This window comes from Cebus imitator, unplaced genomic scaffold, assembly GCF_001604975.1.
Source record: "Cebus imitator isolate Cc_AM_T3 unplaced genomic scaffold, Cebus_imitator-1.0 Scaffold37, whole genome shotgun sequence".
Taxonomy (NCBI): domain Eukaryota; kingdom Metazoa; phylum Chordata; class Mammalia; order Primates; family Cebidae; genus Cebus; species Cebus imitator.
In genome coordinates, this window is record NW_016107352.1 from 2,223,233 (window position 1) to 2,240,396 (window position 17,164).

At 38.4% G+C, this 17,164-nt stretch overlaps 1 protein-coding gene across 1 annotated transcript in view; it reads right to left on the reverse strand.

Annotated features, from left to right (window-relative positions):
* The window catches only part of PON3 (paraoxonase 3), a 27,617-nt gene extending 10,905 nt beyond the window's left edge, over nt 1–16,712 (reverse strand). Inside the window, exons 1-4 of the mRNA XM_017525155.2 lie at nt 16,536–16,712; nt 14,909–14,979; nt 7,845–7,900; nt 2,296–2,461 (exon numbers count right to left, since the gene is read on the reverse strand). Coding sequence (XP_017380644.1) covers nt 2,296–2,461; nt 7,845–7,900; nt 14,909–14,979; nt 16,536–16,609 — 367 coding nt within the window. The 5' untranslated portion in view covers nt 16,610–16,712. The remainder of the gene's footprint in view (nt 1–2,295; nt 2,462–7,844; nt 7,901–14,908; nt 14,980–16,535) is intronic.
* Nucleotides 16,713–17,164: the final 452 nt, after the last annotated feature.

A 17,164-nucleotide genomic window follows, 5' to 3' on the forward strand; every position in this document is an offset into this window, starting at 1 on the left:
GTTTATTTGCTTGATTGCTGCTGCTGCAGCTGTTGCTTCTCTATTATACAAAATCATAAGCTCTTGCTTTCTAGATTTTATAATTGTATAATAGACTATTTCCTGAAAATAAACAATTCCCTACTATGAAAATGAATTGAGGTGTTATGAGAAGGAAGGTACAGTTGGTGGCCCATGCAAAATTAAGGAAGTCATGTTGGGGGCTTGGACTGGGATGGTGGCAGCGACGATGGGGAGAGGTGGACAGATATTTCAGATTGGAGAGATATTGGGGAGATACATTGAAGAAAACTTTATAATGAATTGATTGAATGGGCTGGGGAGAAGAAATGTCAAGGTTGGGCCCAGAATTTTATTTTGAGAAATAAAGACATCATATGAAAATACTTTGTATACTATAAATCAATGAAAAATTGTTAGATTCAATTATCTGTGAAAGCAGAGCTTGCTAAGCAAATAAAAAATATATATAAGATTTCATGGAAATATTTAACCTACTTACTAGAAGAGTATTCAAGCATTTTAAGGGATACTTGTTAATTTAAAGATAAATCTTTGTTGGTATAGACCAAAGGAATTTATCAAAGGTCTGTTGGATAAGTGTATAGAAATAATTACTAATCATTCTTTTTTTATTCATCAAAGTCATTCACAGAAAATCTGTACTTTACAATACAATCATAACTCCAGTAAGTATTTGGAAGAATTAAAACAACGTTTCTTTAAAAATCCCAAATTCCAGCACTTCAATTTGGCCCTCTTTTTATGTGGTTACTGTTAGTGAGGTTTCCCTGTTCTTATTTTTCTTCATGCTATCTAGACCCACAAATATTTTTAAATTAAATGCTTGAAATTATGAACTGAGAATCAGTCAAAAATAATATTGGAAATTATTGTTTTTAAAGCATATATGATATATTAATAACTGTTATGTTTTTATAACATCTTTTCTGAGATGTAATTTACATACCTTTGAATTCAGTCTTTTAAAATGTAAACTTCAGTGGATTTTAGTATATTCACAGAGTTGTGCAACCATAACCACTATCTAGTTCCAGAACATTTTTATCACCCAAAAAGAAGTCACCTACTCATTAGCTGTCACTCCTCCTTCCCCATTCCCCCGGCTCCTGCCAAAAATTTTTCTGTCTGTGGGAATATACTTATTCTGGACACTTACTATAAATGGAATCACACAATATGTGACTTTTAGTGACTAAATTCTTTGAGTTGGCATAATATTTACAAGCTTCATCCATACTATAGCATGCATGATTAGTTCATTTCTTTTTATTGTCAAATAGTGTTCTATTGTATAAATATCACATTTTGTTTATGAATTCATCAGTTGATAGGCATTTGTGTTATTTCTACCTCTGTTATTAGGAGTAATGTTGCTATAAACATTTGTGTACAAGTTTGTGCATGGACATGTTTTCAATTCTCTTGAACATACACCAAGGTGCAGAGTTGGTGGACTATATAGTAACTCTATGTTTAACATGTTGAGGAAATGCAAAACTGCTTTCCAAAGTGGATACGTTATTTCACAATTTCACTGACAAAGTATGAGGGCTCCAATTTTTCCACATCCTTGCCAATATTTGTTATTGTCTGTCTTTTTAATTATCACAATCCTAGTGGATATGAAATGGTATCTCATTCTGATTTTGATTTCTATTTTCCTAATGGCTAAGAATGATGAACATCTTTCGTGTGCTTACTGGTTATTTGTGTATCTTAGGAGAAATGTCTATCTAGATAGATACTTTGTCCATTTTTAAATTGTATTATGTGTGTTTTGTTGTTCAGTTGTAAGAATTATTTATATAGTCTGAATACAAGTCTCTCATCTAATATATGATTTACAAGTATTATCTCTCATTCTTTGGGTTGAAAAGCATAAAAGCTTTCAATTTTGATGAGTCTAATTTGTTTTATTCCCTTCTGTTATGTTTTTTAACATCTCACAGTTGTCTTTAGTGAAAACTAAACTAAAGGGCCTTTAGTTCATATGTTAGATTTCTGATAACAGTATTCGAACAGGTCGTGACAGTCAAACAAGAAGAAAAGTAGATAGAAGGAAGAGGAGGAGACCACACAGGGCCAAAAATACTAGCGTTTCTTCTTTAATGCAATATTTACAATGTTTTATACCAATTTATCATTTTACAAAAATACATCTGTATGGTAAAATAGCATCCTCTCTTCCTGTAACATAAATGCTGAGGGGTTGGAGATAAATGGTTTCTATTTCCCTCATTTCCCCCTTATCCCTAAGCATACAGGCTTTACCTTTGTCAATGAAGATACTGATTCCATGTGGATTAAATAATTCTTTGTCAAATCCACCACTGATTTCTAGTGCTTGTACCCTTGGTTTTTGTTCATTCAGATCTATCAAGAAGATTTTTCCTGGTTCATTTGGTGCAAAGTTTGGCAGGCCTGGATATTTTAATCCCTTTAAAAAATAAAGAATAAATATGCACACATATACATATTAAAACAATATTTTCATATGGAATTTAAAATCTCAGAGCCAAATAAAAATGTTTGAAGTTGTATATTTCATTTAGATTTCTGGGCTTTTTCACTCTGTCAGCTGTTTCCATGATCTGATCTGGGGCATTACCGATGTCATCTAGGCATTGGCTATGAACACAGAAAGAAACATATTAAAGATAGGAAGAGTTTTTAATTTAGAGAGAAGGAGTTAAGCCAAAAAATATAATGAAAGGGACTAAGCTGTGTTACTTTGTATGAATCCCTTCACCTGCCTGTACCTCACATTCCTCGTCTATAAAATGAAGAAATTCAATATATGATTGCAAGATTATTTCCAGTCCTAGTATTCTATAACTAACCTTCCTCAAAGCAGAGAGGAGGGGTGTACAGTTTAATTGCATTGTTTCCATCCCTACATTGATTATATCATGTAGTGGCAAACAGTAGAGCTGGCTAAGAATTAACGTAAGGATACCAGTCTTATAGAGTTGACTATTTTTGACCTATGTTGTTCCTATAGGTATGTCTGAAAATTCTGACATGAATGCTTTACTCAAATATCACAAAAAGTTTATTCCAGTAACTTGGACAGTGGTCCTTTCTACTATTAGGATCAGGTATCTATCAATCAACAATAGGCATCCTGAAGGTATAGAGCCTTTGCTGCATCTGAGTCCACTGTGACAAATCTTGGGGTTGGTTTATTCTACACCAGTTACAAAACAGTCTACTTCCTCTCCATGTCCCCGGATATATATCAATATCAACAACTTTGTATCTTCTCTGCTAATTTAATCTTCTCTCTTTCCTACTTCGCTTTGTCTTTCTGCCTCTCTCCCTGTCCCTGTCCCTTCTTTACACACGTACACATACACTTATAATACTATCCTTCCACTGCTCCCCCTTGGGGTAGCCAATCTTTTCTGAACAACCCCAGCTATATCTTCAAATTTCTTTTTTAGAACAGTCCTTCTATGCCCAAATCGTATGCCCCATTGTTGCCTGGGGGAAACCTGGCTTTTCCCAGATAACACTAGCACTACTGAAGCTCATCAGAGGAGGCACTTTTCCCTCCTTATTCTCAAGTCAGCACATCTGGAGAAGGGATTGGCATGTCCCTAGCCACAAACTTCTGCTTCCAGACCATAACCCTATCATCATCAATAGGCAAACCCTTTGCTTTCTTATCACATTCTGCACCAACTCCCTTTGCCTTGGTCTAGCTCTTGCATAGGGCAAGTCTAAAGTCAGGCTGAAAAACTCCACTCAGTCACCACCCCAACTTTAGCCAGACATTTAGTACTCTTTATTGATTGTTTTGCTCATGACGATAGGCAATCTATTAGATTTTCTCATGTCTCCCTTTTAAATTTTTTCATTATCTTCTAGAGTAGGGGTCCCCAACCCCTGCAGGAGGTAAGCAGCAGGTGAGTGCGCATTACTGCTTGACCTCCACCTTCTGTTAGATTAGCAGTGGCATTAGATTCTCACAGGAGTGAGAACCCTATTGTGAACTGAGCTTGCCAGGGATCAAAGTTGGATGCTCCTCATGAGAATCTCATAACTGATGATCTGAGCTAGAACAGTTTTAACCTGACCATTCCCCACTCCCTCTTCACAGTCCATGGAAAAAAATGTCTTACATGAAACTGGTCCCTAGTGCCAAAAAAGTTGGGAATCACTGTTCTACAGCCCATACTTTCTTCCTCTTTATTATGAATGAATGACTTTACTTACAACTTCTCTGAAAAGATGATGTCATTTAACATGAATTTCCTATAATTCTTTCCTTTCTGTCCCAGTAATTCTTCTTCAGTTTTACTCATTCTCTTGCTTTATCCCTCTTTTCTCAAGGAAGGAGTGTCCCTCCTCCATTCTTAGGTTAAATCCTTTACGTGCTTTCTTGGTTCCCTGTTCTCTAGGATCTGTCTCTAGAGATTACACCCTCTTTCTCTTGCTTTACCATTCATTTTTCACTAACAGTTTCTTCTTTGGCCTGAAAAATTATAAGTTTTTCCTTTCTTTAAATAAATATTTTCCTAGCTTTACTGCCTCTTCATATATGCATTTATCTCTCTTCCCCTCACCATCAAATTCTTAGAAACATCACCTGATCTTGTTGCCTAATGTGAATTGCTCCAATTCTCAATTCCCTGAAGTTAGTAGTCTACTCCTACCAGTTTGTAGAAATACCCTTATAATGATCATATAAATGGTGTCCCAGTTATTTATTTTGATAACTTTTCTACCTTTGTGGCATTTGACACTACAGTAAACCTCCTTCTTTCTTGTAGAAAAGTTAAAAGTGGAATTTCCAGATAGAAGTCCTGCTCCTCTTCCTGGCTCTTGAATTTCTGCCTCTTTCTGTCCTCAACCATTCCTCCTCCTTTCTCACTCTATACACTTTCCTTGCAAATCTTATGCATAAAGATTCAGATATTTCCTTTATACCAAGCACTTTCAAGTCTGCACGTTTATCTATAACATTTCTCTGTAGCTCTAGCTTGCATTCCCAACTTCCTCCCAAAGAGCAGCTCAAAATCAACTAGTCAAAAACAAAATCAAAATTCTGCCCTCAAATCCATCCTCTCATTTATATCTATTCTCCTCAGCAAAGAACATTGCTATGCTCCCCAACATTGGACCATAAAATTCAATTTTCAATCCACTCTTTCTCCTATAGCCAATTTTTCACCCAGCTCAATGACTCAGATAATATAGCACTGGAGGAAAAAATTATACATATATGTTAAAAATTTAAAAATATAATACTTATATATGTTATATATAATATATAATTATATGTTATATATAATAGATAATTATATATTATTAATATATAATTAATTCCTGTATAGCAATTATATATATAAACACATATTTAATTATTATATGCTTTTAATTTTTTAACATATATGTATGGTTATATACATATATGCATCAGGGGCATCTAATCTCACATCCTTCCTTTCACATGAGGGAAATGAGGCCTAGAAAAGTGATTTGCCTAAATTACTCAGATCATTTATTGTTCAGCTTCTCTCTGCCATACATACAGAAAGGTTTGGAAGTAGACAATATCGCTCAGGAAAATAGCTCAAGGCAGAACACAATGACAAGTACCTTGGTAGCTTGGGAGAAGGTGGAGCACAGTCAGCTAGCGGAAAGACTGGTTGTTAAAAGAAACAAAATAATCTGATAGAGAGGCAAGGGTGGGGCACTGCAAACAAGCTTGATCTAAATTAAGTCTGATGATCAAAGAAACACTTCTGATAAATGGTTTCACACTCACCTAGTTTTCTATTTAAAGCAGTTAGGTAGGAGTTTGTGGCAGCAAACCAACTATGTGCTGGTGACTGCAAGCAATTCTTTTCATGCCATTCACTGGTAAAAATGGGGAAAATCATCATCTAGACATGCAGGAATCTTATTTTTCCCAACAAACCACAGGTATATGTGGACAATCACTGAACTCTTCTACTATCCTCATCCATCAGCACATGCATTCAGTAAATATTCTAGGATTTACATATGCCTCGTAGCATGTTAGGTACTGGGCATATCAATGCATGCTCCAAAGTCCTAAGATCAAGGATCTTGAAATCTAGAGTAAGTATATCAGTATGGTGTGGTGTATAATAGCCTAAACTCAGGGGATGTGAGGGAATATTAAAGAGGCACCTCGCCCCACAAGAGAGTGCCAGGGAAGACTCTCCTGAGGAAGTAAAGTGCCACCACAATGAACCCTTACAAAGAAATGGGAGTTAACTGGCAAAGCGTGAAGAAGGAGCCAAAGAGAAGCATGTCAAGTCCCAAGGCAGGAAAAAAAAATACCCTGTTTGCAATCCCTAAATAGACTAGAAATATCTACTGCACAGAATTACTCTCTAAATCAGTAACTTTCAAACATCTTCTAAGATGGCAAGAAAGAGTGAAAGGAGAAACCAAAAGAACAAGGTCCTGAATTTATTATAGTGCAGAAGGATTAGAAACAAGCAAAGAATATCATCCTTATCCTATAAGTATGAGTAGTTTGTTCATTTACAGAGGGAGATCCATTATTTAGAACTTTATGTTAACATTTCTCATAAAATTATATGTGATGAAAATATATACTTCCAGTATAGCAATGATTCAGAACTTTTAGTTCCAGTGAAAATTTTTTTAAAAACCATACTACTTCACAGGAAGTAGAAAGGACAAATACTACTTCACAACAGCAAAGAAATCTTCTGGCTATAGAATCGTCACTTTTAGTGGTTGTATTTGGCATAACATTGAAAATCTAAACCGACAATAGAAAATTTATGTCAACAAGGAAAAAGCTTTTCTAGAACATTTTGTTTTATCCTTGATTTTGAAGCAAACATAAAGAAATAAAATCATGCCCACACAGACTAGCACCAGTACCAGCAGTGGCACCAGCCGCAGTTTAAGGTCCAAATGAGAGCCCCACTGTACTCTACTGTGTGTACTTATGAATTTATAACTTAAGGCCATGGTTACTATATGCACCCCTTTTTTGGTCAAAAATATTTAGATTCAAAATTCATCTTCTTTGGTGGTATTTTATTGTCCTAAATGGAATATTAGGCATCCAATTCCAGCAATCAGAATTCACATTGAAAATGTGGTAAATACAGTTTTTCAAAATTATATCTCCATTCCAAAGTGCAGCTGATTTAACAAATATTAATACATGAAAATTTTCAACCTATCATAAGTACACTTTTTTTTTGTATGTTTACCAAAATGCTGTCCCTGGCATAACTTCTTGATTATTCCTGTGAAGATAGTATTGGGAATAAAATGCAGTCTCTTCTCTACCTCTCTTTGAAAGACTAGTTAATAATGGCAGGGAACTCAAGATGGAAAGTGCTTGGAGTTTTAAATCGAGTAACATGGTTAACATTCGATCTACTAACATTTACAGAGCTCCAAATACAGGCAGGCATGGTGACAGGAATACCAGTTAGTGAGAAGATGACTACCAGAAACGGAAACCCAGTCAAATAGGGCAATGATGAGAGTAGACTGCAATTGGACAGATCTGGAGACTAGCGTAGGAACTGAATGGAAATCAATACATATTTATCAAGACCCTACTGAGTATGCCACTAACCACAGGGAGTTGCCCACCATGAGGCAGTCAAAGCTGGGCATTCCTGTCGTGTTCTAATTAGCCCTCCAGAATCCTGTTTTGGCTTTTTTAGTTGACTGGTTTACTCAGAGGTGGGTTGAGAGTGTAGGGATCCATCTGGCAGCTCCAGTGGACAACATTGACGCACTGTCTGTAGAGCTATTGACATAAGCATCAGAGCAGCATGGAAAATACTCACACTGGAGATAAAAGCCAGCCCACTTGGAAGTATATCAATGTCTTCAGAGCCATTTTCTGCAAAAGAAGGGTAGAATCAGAAAAAATGCATATATGAAGGCTTAAAAAATATACCTCACAGTCCAAACTATGAACATATTTTGGAAACTTCTTCTGGAAACTTCTTTTGGAAATCGTTGACTTTTTCAACCATTTACTTGGGAAACTATATTAACTTTCAGGAATCTCACAGGCATGCTACTCTACAGTAAAACTGGAGTCAGACTCCTCAAATACTGAATCCTTTTTTAGAACCCCATTTTCAGGAGGAAAAGGCAAATAACTAGAAAATAAACTCTTATCCTAGACTTACTCTTTAAGTAATTTCCAGGGCATGTCCTGAGAGATTCAGCTTTATTCCCCATAGAAGGCTGGTCTATAGACTGAGTGATAAAATCTGGAAAGTCATAATGTTGAATGTCTTTTATTACAGGCCTCTCTGCCAAATACTCCTCCTCCAACATGAAGCCTAAAACTCTATCATTATGCAATCATATTGGGAAATTATTGAGTAATGCACTACTGAGTATATATGAATATGAAAGATTGCTAAGTATAAATTAATAGGAAAGAGTTTAGTCAGATCATTTTCTCATTGAGAGCTAGTTTTCAGCATTTTTTTTTCCTACGGAAAGAGACATATAATAAGTTTTGACTGGGAACAAGATGAAAAATGGGTTGTCACAGAACAGAGATCTACATATGATGTGGTTCCAAGTAGACAGAAATAAGAATGAAGGCAATGGTTATTTAGTATGGCAAACTATGTTCTACAAATATGTCAGAACCAATATGTACCACAGCCACATGCTCTTAAAATGTGATGTTCAGACTCTTTCAGCAAGAAGTAAAGTCTATATTCTCTCCTGTTGAAGCTAGGAAGAACTTTGTAACTGCCTTAACAAACAGAATAAGATGAATACAGTGCCACATAACATCCAAGGCTAAGTCTTAGTCATAGCTACCACTGGCTCTCTCTCTCTCTATTTCTTAAGACATGCACCTTGGGAACTCTGGATCAAAATGTAAAAAGTCTGGCTATTTTAAAGCTACAGAGGAAAGAGTACAGAGGCATCACCCAAAGTGGAAAGAGTCAGCTCCTTTGGTTCAGGCCATAGTAGCTGAAGATGACTTCAGTTCCCAGCCTGTGAGTCACTCTAGCTGATGTAAATGAAACAGAGGAGACTGCCGACACTGTGCCCTGCCAAAAGTGCACATTCTTGAGCAATGGCGGTTGTTTTAAGTCACTATGTTTTGGGGTGGTTTGGGACACAGTCATAGTAATTGGAACATGCAGAAATGGTTACCTAGGGTAGTGGGTTACTACAGTGTCAAAAGGCAACAGGGGGAAGTATAGGGGAAAATATGAAAAAGAAAATTACAGCAAAGTCAAAAATGATGCAAATTGAAATCAATAAAATGGTGAACAACAGGCACTTAGAAGTTGAGAAAGATTTTATTTTATTATTTTATACTGAAGGTCAAAAGTAATCCCCAACTGGAAATATGAAAACTAAGCAGAACTTCCCATTTCCTAAGCATTCCAGTTAATCAGGGTTTACCCATATGGTACCTTGATAGCTATTTCCACATGAAATGACATAGACATTGGAAGAATTCAGCAAACTGAATAAAGCCATTTTAGAATTTGCATTGAATACTGGTTGGTTACTTTTCTGATATTTCTCCTGCCTTTCTGCACTCCCTTCTTGGTGTCCTTGTACCTTAGTCTTATTCCATCTCTGTCCTATAGAGGAGTATTTTCCAGGCTCTGTCTGACCTTGACTGTTTCTCACGGCAGAGCATACATTTTGCCCACATGATGCACTCTAGTCCCACATGGATCATAGCGATGGCTTCTCCCCAGTCTCTAATCAATTCTAAGGCTTTTTTCCAAGTTCCAGACCTTTGTATTAAACTGTATGTTGGACATTTCTACCTGAGTCTTTTACTTCTCATATTCCACAGATTCCAAACTGATCTGAAATATTTCTCCCTCGAATCTGCTCCATTTTCTGTATTTCTATTTCAATGAATAGTGCTACCATTCCCCAAACACCCAAAGCAGGAAGCCTGGAGTTAACTCTGATGCCTTCCTTTTCCTTAATTTCCAAATCCAACTGATCACCAGTCATTAAAGCTCTAGAACTTCCTCTTGGATTTCTACAATAGCTTCCCAATAATCAACTTTTCTTCCCTGAACCCATTCTCTGCATTGCTGATAGTCATATTTTAAAATTTAAAGTTGACTTTGTTACCCCCTGCTTAAAACCTCACAGAGGCCCATTAGGTCTGGCAGTATAAATCCTAAGCTCTTTGGTCTAGGTCCCAAACATCTTGGCTCCAGTCTCAGTTCTTGTGGCCCCACTCTCTATTCTACATTGCAGCTGTGCTGTGGTACTTACTACTGTGCTTTGAGTAGTTTGCAACATGGGCCACACTCATTCACTGGCATGTCTGTTCATATGTTGCTCTCTCCTTGCAACATTCAGGCCTTTCCCATCCCAACCCCACCTCTACTTGGCCAAGGCCACAGGCTCTTGGAGTTTTGGGACCACCTTCTCAACATATCCACACTTTCCTGGTCTTAGCATCCATTTTATATATTAATATGATCACTTGTGACTATGTCCACCGTGATCTTTTTCAGACTGGGCTGCACCCCTCTGTTTACTTGTTGATTTCCTACTAGATGGTCTGCTTTCTGGCAAGGACTGGGTTTTATTCAGTGTTGTATCCTTATACCCAACATAATACCTGCCTTTTCACCGTAGACGCTCTTAATAAAGCTGGCTGGTTCAATAAAGAAATACATACATTTTGTTTTTTGAACTTTGTCTTGTATTGAGGAAAAACTATTGAAAAATGGGTGATGATTTCCAAGTCCAAGATATCTGAATTGTGTTTGGCTCCTCTTCTCTTTCAAACAGCATTTTACATATCTCCTCTGACAGCATAAACTTACTTCAATAACTCACCTAAAACAGAGTGGGTGTTTTTAAGACGTGTTGTGCCTGTCTTTATTTACTTGTTCCATCCAGAGCATGGGAAAGCTGGTGCTTTGCACTCAGCAATGGAAAAGAATTACCATACAAGTTTGCACAGAATCTCTACCCCTCCTTTCCACCTACACTGCACCTGCAAGACAGGCCCCATGAATGTCAGGAACAATGACACCTGCAGGAGCAAAAGCCCCAGAATACCTTCCTCTGAGACTTTTCCACACATTTATTAGCCTGTGCACAATTATCATTAAAACCCCACTGCTAAGTCTAAAATCAGTCTTATGAATAGGTGCCTACTGCTTCTTAGACTGTCAACTCTACTACTATTTGGCATAACTTCATTTCTTTACTCTTTTCTTAATTTCTCCAATCATTACAGGAACTCTGAGAAAGGGTCATATCAAAATATTACTATCAGTTAATTTCATCATCATCACTTCATATCTTGGAAAGAAGTTTCTGACAGCCAGCTAAGAAAACACATGGAAACTACTATGAAGTAGAATCCTATCTTGGAGACATGGGAAGCTATAGAATGGAAAGGAGTGGAAGGGAAAATAGGAAGGCATTAAATACACAGGTCGCCTACTCGATAATCCTGCCCAGTGAAAGCCCTACTAAAGTATTCATATTTCAAGTATAGCTTTGATTAGATGCCAAGGGCAGCCAGGTAACGTCCTGGTTAAAACAATCCTTGACCATCAAAGCCTTGGAAAAAAAGATCAACGTCATACAAAAAGATCTATGAGATATGATTTCTGGAGAAAGATATATTTCACCTTTCAACTTTTCTTCCGAGAAAAAATGCTAGGGAGGAAAAACAAAATAAGAGTTTCTTCCACCAATAAAATAAACCTCAAAAGTCTGGATCTTGAAAACACAAATAAAAATTTTTCTCCAGCTCTGTTACAGCCTACCATACCCTACCTAAAATCCTTCAGTGGCTGGCTTTTCATGGCTTTATAAAACCTTCTACTCATCAACTAGTTGTGACTTGTGAGAATTATCTTATAGTTATCTGAATTTAAATATCTAGCCTGCCTTGTTTTAATTTACCTATATCTTGTAATATTTCAGCTGTTTGCACCTCAGATTTTCTGTTTTCTGCTGTTGTAAAACTTTACTGGAGCTTTCCATAATAAAAATGTGTTGTCAGCAGATAAGAAAGGTAGCATTACACAACAGAGAGTACAAAGGTATGGAAGGAAACGGTGTTGGCTTATGATCTAATCCCATTACCCCCTAGTTCCAGACCGCTGGGCAAGCAACTGAATTCTTCTGTATGTCAATTTCCCAATCTCCAAAGCACAGATAGCAGCACCCACTTTACAAATTGGTTATGAGGATGATGTAGATGTTTGTAAAGGGTGCTCATAGACACCAGGCCTTTGATAAACCAGCTTTTTCAAAAGATATAATATATCAGTATTGTCCTACTGGCAAATGATCCATCATTAGTCTAACTTGTTTAGTTCACCAAACATACGCCAAAAGACATGAGAAGTAACATGGCATTTTTTTTCTTCTGCCCCTAGCCTGCTTCTATTTAAATCATTTTCTTCAACATATTTGGGTAATCAGAACATTGACCTAAGACTTACAATATTAACTCTAATTTTATGTTCTTGAATCTAGTTGAGTGATACAATTCAAGAGTCAGGCTAGACCTTACCAATCATCTAGTCTAATTATACCTCTGAATTACTTGCAGGCTTACATGTTTTGAGACTCATTTGTATAGTGAATATGAATACTACTATACTACAAAACAGTAAACAAATGAGTCAATGTCACATTTCCTTATTTTTAACATTAAATTGCTTTGATACCCCATTCCACTAAGTTGATGGGAAATCCAATCTGAGTCATTATTGGGTTTCTCTGTTAGAGTTATTAAATCATTTTAGGTGGTGGGTTCTAAAACTAAGCAGAACGTTTTGGAAAGGCCATCTGGCATTCATTCTACACTATGTATCATGAAATTATTCATTGCCAAAGTTATTGGTCCCTTTAATTTAAACAGTTCTGCTACTTCCATGTCATGCAATGACACAAGGTCTTTGCCTAAGATGGAACACAGGGTCCAGCATCCCTAAAGATACCTTGACACAATTCCTTCTGAGGTCGTGCTCCTCCCTCAGGATGCTATCAGGCAGTGGGGTAGGGGTCCCTGTTATTCAAAGATATCCACATATTCATATCCTTTCTCCATCAGAATCCCTTGAAGGGGCTCAGGAAAAACAAGTTAGGAAAGGTTTCTTCAGTTTCTTCTGCTTTCCTGCTGCTAGCACAAACCATGTCTAAGACTAGGGAGTCAAGTCAGATTACTTTATTTTTTAGGAATTGAGAGGCCAAAAAGGGAGAAAACCCAAATCAAAAGGGCACCTTTTCTATATTTTCAAATATAGCAATAAAACAGAAAATCATATCACAAAATAAGCTATCCCATCACATTCTAATAAATAAGTCACCACAGCCTCTGACCCTAGGGAGTTTACAATCTGATAGCGAAAGAGAGAACACTGCTAGCTATAATATAAGGCATGTGGCAGGTGTCATAAGTGAACTGGAGCTTCAGAGTGCTGTCAGAGTTCAGAGGAAGGAGATGAATTTGCAGCTGATTTCAGTAAGCAGAGACAGAAGAATCAGTAAGTTTGGAGAGAATTTCATAAGCAAAGGTGAGAAAGTGAAAGAACATACTCCCAGAACAGGAAACACAATCTAGCCTGATTTGATTTTACTTTTGTTTCTTTTCTTTTCTTTTCTTTTCTTTTCTTTTCTTTTCTTTTCTTTTCTTTTCTTTTCTTTTCTTTTCTTTTTTTTCTTTCCTTTCCTTTCCTTTTCTTTCTTTCCCTCCCTCCCTCCCTTCCTTCCTTCCTTTCTTTCATCTTTTTTTTGAGATTGGGTCTCTCTCTGTTACACAGGCTGGAGTGCAATGGCGTGATCTTGGCTCACTGCAACCTCCACTTCCCGGGTTCAAGCAATTCTCCTGACTCAGCCTCCCGAATAACTGGGACTACAGGCATGCCCCACCACACCCAGCTAATTTTCGTATTTTTTAGTAGAGATGGGGTTTCACCATGTTGGCCAGGATGGTCTCGATCTCTTAACCTCCTGATCTGCCTGCCTCGGCCTCCCAAAGTGCTGGGATTACAGGCGTGAGCCACCGCACCTGGCCAATTTTACTTTTCTGTTAGCAATGTCAGGAAGAATTGGAGGTGGGGCACCCAAATAAGCCGTGTGGCATTAACTAGCAGGTGAGATTAGCCTACGTCTCACACAGAAGCATGAGGGATAAGTGGGGAACAATGGTTCCTGGATTTTGAATTGAATCTTTTGAGAATGTGGGTACCATACATAGGAAAAGTGTAAAAGCAGAGCTGATTGTGGGTGGATGAAAGAGAAAAAGACAGAAATGTAAAGTAGATTACAGCTTAGGGAGAGTTTGAGGTGAGCTACCCTTTAACTGACTAACAAAGAAGGGCTGCAGTTTGAGAGGGTAGGGACTGGGTTGTGGATTTTTTATTAATTTTTTAAAAGAAGGTACGTAGGCTGTGAGGTTCTTGAGGGGAAGAGCTAAGTCATATTACTCTTAGTACTTGTACATAAATTTTGAAAAAAATAACACTGGAAGCCAGGAATGACAACAAGGAAAGGGAGGGAGGAAGGAAAGAAGGAAGTTAAAAGAAAAAAAAGAAAGGTAACAGAGGATAAAGAGGAGAATGAAATATCACAGACAGGAAAGGAGAAGCATTCAGTGAGGGGACAAGCAGGGTGTGGTCAATGACATTCTTTAAGTAATGCAGAGAAAGGTCCGTAAGGAAATGGGCTGAGAAAAAGCCACAAATGATGTCATGTAGGACACCCCTAGAGGCCTTGCATGGGGCAGAGTGGACTGGGCAGATGTCCCACTGGGAAAGTCTAAGTAGTGACATGTAATTAAATGAGTTGGCAGGGGTCAGTCAGCTGAATGGTGACCAAGAAACTGTGCTGGCTCCTCTTGGTACTGTCACATACGTACCAATTTCCTCAATAAGGTGGCAGTTTTCAGGTTCTACTGACTCCACTTCTCGAGAGGCATTGCTCCTTTCTCTGTAGAAGATAAAACCCAACCCTAGAAGTCAAGGCACAGCATTCAAAATGTACGTTTAAACATGGACTCCAATCATCTTCGTGTTGGTTAACTATCTTCATCAGAATTTATAAATGGCATAACAAGTAAGTAGGCACCTCCTTTTATGTTTATGTATATAATGTAGACACTATTTGGGTATTATACCTATATCAGCTAACCTTACCCAATTATTGCTGAAAAACTATAATGTGATTCTACATAGAAAACATTCTGCTGCCCAAATAAAAGACACTCTTTAATAGTATGGGTAATCGAACAATGTTAATTTAAATGTACAAAATAGCACTACTTAATTTTCCAAAGTATTGTCTATTATAAATCTGTACTTTTTCCCCTTAATATAATCTTGTCCTTTGAACTTCTCCTTCCAAACTGCTTTCCCAAAATTCAGCAGGGCCCCCCTAATAGTCAAACTCTGTCACTTTTGCTTTAATTTTTAAATTTTATGCTGACTTACTTTGCAAGTAGGTAAATTCATTAAACCAACTACAATTTAAACAATTGGCCGATTTATTTTTTAATACAGTTTTCTTGTTTCTATAGTGAAATGGAATGTTTCCACATTCTTCTAAATATCAGGGATAATTTAAAATTTTTATTAAAGTATAACCAGGAAGACTAAATACTTATCTTACAGACATTTGTTTTTTAAAAAATACCCCTTAGACCTACTTTATTATTATTATTATTATTTTATGATTCTCTCATGTGGTTGCACTGGGAGCAAATGTAACAATAAAATTCTCAAACCGAAGTGGAAAGTATTACTAATAGGCACCAGCCGCCTCAACAGATTCTAGGCGTGATCCTCTGAAAAAGACCAGCTTCTACTAAGAGAAGTACATAAACACTTGAAGACAACTGAAAGCAAGCAGAGGCTTTCGATCCACTCATGAATGTATATTACCACTTAAAGGTTCTTCTTTCTAGCCCAGTATTGACTTTTCCTGAGACATTTCTAGGCTGGCTATTACCATTGTATCTTCCACTTCAAAAGTTCAAATGCCTACAAAATGCCGGTTGCTGCCTGCAGGTTTCAGCAGGTTTGCCCTGCTGTCTGGCCAGCTCTTTAAAACCAGGATGGGTTCCATAACCCAGCATAGTCTGTGTTTAGCTAGACCTGGGCAATGTCTCAGCCATAAATATTCCACTGGTAGCCTGATTCTCTCTCCCAAGTCCAAGTTTCCGATGGACGTTCTTTTTTCCCCAGCAGAATGTTGAGGCCGACCTGGGAAAGGGGGTCATCACGTTCTCAAAGTAAAAAGGGGTCATGACTTTCAGAAAGTAAAGCGGGTCGGGGGCGGTCATAACCTTCAAAAAATAAATGGGAGTATTCCTGCTTGGCAGTTTTTCGAAACGCAAAGTGAGTCTCAACCGGCAGTTTGCTGGGTGCGATGGAGGAGTGAGGTTCCAAAGCTGTTCTTTCCTACCCGCTACGAAGGGGGCGCACGGCAGCTCCTGATCTCACTTGGAAGAGGAGAGAAAGAGAAGAGGACGCCAAGATGCCACTCACCTAAACTCCAGGAACCTTTCCCCGACCAAGGACAGGCCGACCCCCAGCAGGACCAGCGCCACGAGCTTCCCCATGGTCTCGGGGTGCCTAGCGACGATGCGCGGCGCGCAGAGCTCCCGGGGGCACTGCAGCAGTTCAGCCTCGCCTACCAAGTGGGGCCCGCTCGGCCCCGCCCTCCGGCGCCTCCGCCCTCTGGTGAGCGGCCTGGGTGCAGCCGCAGGACGACGACGAGTCCCGCCCCGCCCCGCCGCGCCGCCAAAGGGCCGGTAAGGGCTGGGAGCCCCAGTTCAGGGCCGGAACTCCGGACTTCTGCAAGGCAAGGCGTGAGGTGACACTGAATTGCTCCCGAGACACTGGAAGGGCGAAAGTAATGGAAGAGAAGAGCTTTAACTCATCTTTTCCAAGATTTGGGGCACAGGAACCTGCCTCCTGACCTTCCTGCCCTACCTCGGAGTGTGCGGCCCAGATGGACTTGTGAATATCCGTGTCTATCCTCATAGTTAACGAGAGAAGGAAACATCAGGAGAAGAGAAGGAAAAGACATAGGAAACGGGAAGAGGAGCAGAGAGGCAAGGAAGGGGAAGGTCGTTTCCTTGGCAGGTTAGGCCCTCTTTCTTCCAGGTCGTGAG